The following is a 6,000-nucleotide window of genomic DNA, read 5'->3' as shown; positions in this document are numbered from 1 at the left end:
AGGCGGCGTGTTTACCAATTTACCCTTCGGTGAAGAGTAAAAAATAGTGGCTATCCAACTGCGGTACCCTTTTGATTAAAACTTTGTTCTAAAATGGAATCACGAGAACTAATTGGAAAATCCAGTATCCGCATTATATATAAGATAAATAATTAGACTTGAGATCAAAAATAGTGGAATATGAATAATTAGACTTGAGATAAAAAATAGTGGAATATGGTGGTTAAGTCTTACGTTATTTCCTTGTGCGGGTACCCTCTCTGAATCCGGACTCGTTGCTAGGATGGACCGCAAATTCGAATGTGTCGTGTTGCAACAAGTTCTCTTACCATCACATCGTGTAGAGTTTCTTGTTATACTTTAATTCAAATAATATTGTACTCTTTTTGCTTGAAAACAAATAAAAACCACAACCACTAGCCTGAAAATTTCGGGCCATGCCATTATTATCGGACCTAATTGGAATATATCCAGAATTGGCCCAATAGACTCATCGAGCCGAATTTAAAGTCTATATCCATATTTGATCGGTCCGGATTTAATTGGACTTTGGGACTTTTGGCCCGGCCCGTTAACATTCTAAGCCAGAACCCCAGTCTGGAATTCTGAAACCCAAAGCCTCTCAACCTCGTACTTGGTGGGACCAGTGCACAAGTGTCGTATAGACAAGAAAATGAGGCTGACCTAATATATTTGCAACTTGAACTTCACTAATGAGATCATGAAAAAAATGGGGCTGTAAACAAGAAAAATGGTTATCAAAACCAACTTTGCTTTGTAATCATTTTGATGAAAAAAGCCTAATACAAAATTAAACCTCCTAAAGAACAATGTCGTCCAGGAGATCTTAGAAGGGTCTCCTACAATGAGCTTCAAAGGCAGCGGACTGACTTTTCCTCGACAAATTTGATTAGTATGGGAAGTAGTGGAACTGTCTACAAAGGGATTCTCCAGCAAGATGAAGGTCTTATTGCCGTGAAGGTACTTAACCTCATGGAGCGGCCAGAGCTTCCAAGGTTTAAAATGGCTGAATGTGAAGCCTTGAAGAAATTACGACCATCGAAATCTCAAGATCTTAACTGTTTGCTCAAGTGTGAATTTTAGCGGTAATGATTTTAAGGCTATTGTTTCACAATTCATGCCCAATGGAAGTCTAAAAGCTGGTTGCACCAAATTTCAGATGGACAAGATCTACAAAAAGTTTGAGCTTCTACCAAAGATTGAACATAACAATCAATATGCATATGCTTTGGAATTACCTACATAATCAATGCGAAGGGCGTATGTGATCTGAAGTCGAGAACAAAATGTACGAAACTCAGCCATGACATGACTGCCGTTGTTGCTGACTTTGGCTTAGCAAAATTTCTCTCCAAGGCAACTACCATCCAACAAAAGGAAAGTAGCTCAGTTGCTATAAGAGGAACTATTGGGTACATTCCTCCAGGTACTTCCACTCAATTATCATTCTCTTTACAGGGTTAATTTCATAATATGGTAGCATGCAATTTGTGATTTAAAAAGAATGAATATAACTTAAAATATGTTCAACAAATAAATATTGAGCCACTATCACAAGCTTAATAAGTCTATCAATGGATTGCAGAGTATGGCATGGGTGCAGCAGGTGTCTACACAAGGGGATGTTTGCAGTTATGGTGTATTATGCTAGAAATGCTCACGGGAAAGAGACTTACCAGATAACATGTTCAAGGATGGACTCACCCTTCACGGGGGTGTTGGACATCATGAATATCACATGCTATCAATAGAAAGTCATATTGAAGATGGCATTCCAAAAATCAAATCAAAAAGAATGCCTGAGGTGCCTTAATTAGAATCGGAGTAAAATGTTCAGAGGAACTAATTACTGAGAGAATGGACTCAAGATGTTCTCAAAGAGCTGCGTTTGGTTGAAAAAGTTTTTCTTTCAGGTTAGAAGTGAAGTAAAAATGAAATTCTGCTTATTGTATTCGTAGTTTAGGTTCTACAAGCATGTTATCCTTCTGAATGTATTCTTAAGTGTTTGTTTCTAAAGATTGTGTGATTGGTGAACTTTCACCGATACTTGATTAGTTAGAACTGATACTCATATATAAAGCAATAGAAAACAATAGCTAGTATGTGAACAAATTCTCAGAGACAAATTTAACAGATTGAAGGATTGGCAATAGACTACAATCATCATATCCAAAACTTCGTAAGAAAGTAGATTATAGACGTACCTGGAGAAATATAGCCAAAACCCCGTTAATGGAACTTGCAGAATGAGAATTCAAGAAAAGATTATACGTATACAGCAACTAAAGATGGAGTTCAGAGATCCTCCTGCAATCAGTAGCGGACCACATTATTCCCAGATAAAATTCGGGCATATTTATGTTCTGACTTCAAAATTCAAATAGTAATTGTGGAATTTGGTGGTCCTAATTCCCAAACAATTGGAAGGCTATAAATGGCGAGTTTACATTTGGCACTTACTGTTACATAGTTCCATTACCTGCAAATAAAACAGCAGCAAAGACCACGCTTTTCTACAAATTCTAAGTAGAACATTTGATGTTACAGACTTAAGAGCATATGGTAAGCGTCAACACTGCAGAGTGCCAAAAGCTGTTACTGATATAAGTTAAACAGATGAAGATTTTTGGTGTGGTGGCAGAATGATAAATGAAAGCATCTAGACTGAAAAAAAAATATGTCCTCATATTCTCTTACAAGGAGTTCATGAATTTGAATTTATACCAATTGACAATGGCTACTACAGGCCATGTTACAAACATGACTAAAAGAAATAAAGAACCACATCGTTCAAATCTCTATACAAAATCAAATCACTTCCAGATGAAGAAATGACCACCACCCTAAGCTCGGTAAATCATTAGTGTATGCCAAATGATGATCTAGCACCATGCATATATGCAGCCAAACAGCCAAACCAGAAAAGACCCTGGACAGTTGGGTCGAAGTGGATGACTATGCTTGTTTGATGGTTATTATCCCGCCAAACAGGATTCAGTTAGCATTACGAATTTGAAAACTCATTTTCTTTTTTATCCCCTATTGACCAGGGTTTGAATTAGTGAGATTGTGCTTCAAGAAGGATGTTTGTAGCCACATTAACGTCGTTTCTGGCCTGTTCAAGTGCCTGTCTTGCCGAGCTCCTGTCAAATCCCATTGAAACCAGTGTCGATGGAATTGTCAGATGGCTCCACGGTAGAAGCAAGAGGAGCAACGGGAAGGATAATTTCCCTGAACCAAGAAAATTAGTTAGTGAGTCAGGAGGAGAGAATAAGAGATGAGGAAGTACAAGAAGAATGGAACCATTGCAATAACCAATTATTGTTTTCATAACAAACAAGGATCGATTACATAATTTAGGCAATCCAAAAGCGAAAACCACATTGCCCATAATCTATTATAGGTATTGCATAAAGCTATACTGCAGAAAGCCATTGACAAAGACCAGGAACATCATTTAAAGTCAGCACAAACACAGCGCACAAGACCGGGCAAAGTGGAGTCCTTGTTTGTACTCAAGCAAAAAGAAAATGATGTGTGAGAGTCTGACGGCCAAAAATGATGTGTGAGAACCATCCAACAGAGCAAAGAAAATGCCTGACGGCCAAAATATCAAAGTGTCCTAGAAATTTGAACTCATATCAAAATGCAGTGGAACATATGAAAGTGAAATTCTTCTTGTGAGGGATGGTGGAGCATTAGATGTGACATGTTATCTACTATAAGTTGGTAATCTAAGCACCAAAATTTAAACATCAATGCAGCAAATGAAGATCTGTGAGAGCCTAAAGTTAGAATAAGATCATCAACATTTAAAGTGGAGCCAATGTCAGACATAAATTTGGATAAGGACTTCACATGGTAATAATATTAACATACGTGATGTAAGAATATAGTTCTGTGCAATAAAACAAAGCTAACATCCATAAGTTCTTCAGAAGTGACAAACAGCAATAAAAATCATTTACTAACAGTACTTGCCTCCACTTCACAGCCGGTATAAGATGGTATGTTTTCAATTACATTCCCGCCTGATGCTGGAGGGGATGAACCTCCCAAAGTGGGCCAAGACAATCGCGAAAAGAACAAACTGACAAACTCCGGGAACTGCAAAAGTTATTCAATAAACAAATTACATTGTCAAGAAAGACCAGGATGTGAAAGGTTTAGGACATGTATATATCGCAGTAACAAAGAAAGCCACAACACTGCTCCAAGTATGGCTAATAGAATGCATATGGCACCCTAGGAGCTGTATGACATTTGGTCATTGGGAATTATTTGTTCAAGTGAAATGAAAAGGAACTGATTTTGCAATAAGAACCCGTTAATCATTTAGCTATTAAACATACAATTGTTCCAATTTCATATCAGACAGTCTGTACACTTCACAATCTAAAGATTTTACTGAGATCTGTGTGCCTAAAAAGAAAAAGGAGCACCACAAGACGATCTATAACTATCTATAGTACCGTTTTTCTGGAGTCATGTTTTCTTCATTCCTGATAATTAAAAAAATTACAATTAGCTGCATTATCAAAATATTGTATCCGAGTATAGCTTGACTCAATAGATCTTCTGTATAAAATAGTCTGAATGACTGAAATTGTTGCTCCATTCAATGAAGAGCTACTAAGCTGGCTACTAGTGAAATCTAAGTAATTGTTCTACTGCCATATAAGAACATGCCCAGCTAAATTATCTACAGAAGGTAAAGAACAATTGGAAAACTAAAAACTAACCTTGATGCGGCGTATGCCTAAAATATTCGAACGATAGAGAAGAACACCACATATGCCTGGCAGAATAGATCTTTTCCACAACAAGAAAAGGAGCTGTGAGGTGACAGTAAAAGTACAGTTAGCATTTAGTTGAGAAAAAAACTATTTCACGTCGAGTCAGCCTAGAAATTGATAAAAAGGAAAAAAACATGAAATACTTAAAGAACCAACTTACCTGAAGACCTGCTAAATATACAAGCGACTTGTCAGAGAAGTTAATTCCAAAAATCTGAAATCATGTCTAAAACTGGGATGCCAAAGTAGAATGGTACAAATGAAGAAAATATAAGACCATAAGGTCCAGATGCCAACATGTTCAAGGAAGGATCTGCAAAATCAAAGAAATAAAACTTCACCGTAATTTATTGCTTTACAATCCTTTTAATAAAGAAATCCATCAAAAAATTTTGCTCAGAAAAAGGACTGGTGAACTCTTCATACACTATGGTCCAACAAACTAAACCTTCTCGTCAATATGAATCTCAAATCTATGCAACTGCAAATGTAAATTAAACCAGATATGAACAACGCACAGATTGGAGCAGTATTTTTCAACATCAAAAAACCATGAGGTCATCCAAATCTGCAGCAGTGCAGATCAAACTAGCCTCTTTCTAGATAATCATTATGTCTAATGCCAAACACAAGAGTGAGACAAACAAAAACATAAAGAGCAGAAAAGGATAACCAATCAGAGGGCTACACAAAAGATTTGCGGATGTTTTAGCTGGGGAAACAATAATGAGGTTGCAGGTCAAAGGTTTTCAGTCCTGGACCATTGTTATAAGGATCGTTTATTTCTCGCCCCATCCCCCCAACTAGCAAAGTTGGTAAAACCTTTGGGTGATGATACCAGAGGTCTCATGGTCGAACCCGCCAGCACCAAAGAGTTACTGATCTCATATAAAACAGGCTTGCCAATCAAAAAAATAAAATAAAATAAACATGACTCAGAAGCAATAATTAGTCTCAAGCTTTTACATCTTTGTATAGAGAAAATTGTCATGGTTCTCTGCTGTCCATTTTAGTTCAACATTATTAAAATTATTTGGGGCTAGAGATGTTGATAAACATGCATAGGAACTTAGCCACTCAATGGGCGTAAATGAAATAGTTTTCTCGAACATAAGTTTTGATTAAATAGTTTACCTATAAAATTAACCTGTAATGATATTCATGATCTTACTACTTAGGTAAT

General features: G+C 36.8%; 1 protein-coding gene across 1 annotated transcript in view; it reads right to left on the bottom strand.

Moving 5' to 3' along the window:
* Positions 1-3,779: 3,779 nt before the first annotated feature.
* Positions 3,780-6,000, bottom strand: part of LOC147501851 (rhomboid-like protein 20) — a 61,635-nt gene continuing 59,414 nt past the window's right edge. Inside the window, exons 10-11 of the mRNA XM_086606871.1 lie at positions 4,764-4,856; positions 3,780-4,128 (exon numbers count right to left, since the gene is read on the bottom strand). Of these exons, the coding sequence (XP_086462997.1) occupies positions 3,982-4,128; positions 4,764-4,856 (240 nt within the window). The 3' untranslated portion in view covers positions 3,780-3,981. The remainder of the gene's footprint in view (positions 4,129-4,763; positions 4,857-6,000) is intronic.

Source organism: Coptis chinensis, chromosome 4 (assembly GCF_015680905.1).
Source record: "Coptis chinensis isolate HL-2020 chromosome 4, ASM1568090v1, whole genome shotgun sequence".
Classification (NCBI taxonomy): Eukaryota; Viridiplantae; Streptophyta; class Magnoliopsida; order Ranunculales; family Ranunculaceae; genus Coptis; species Coptis chinensis.
Note: the sequence above shows the minus strand (reverse complement) of the source record. Positions and strands in the feature narration are given on the sequence as shown.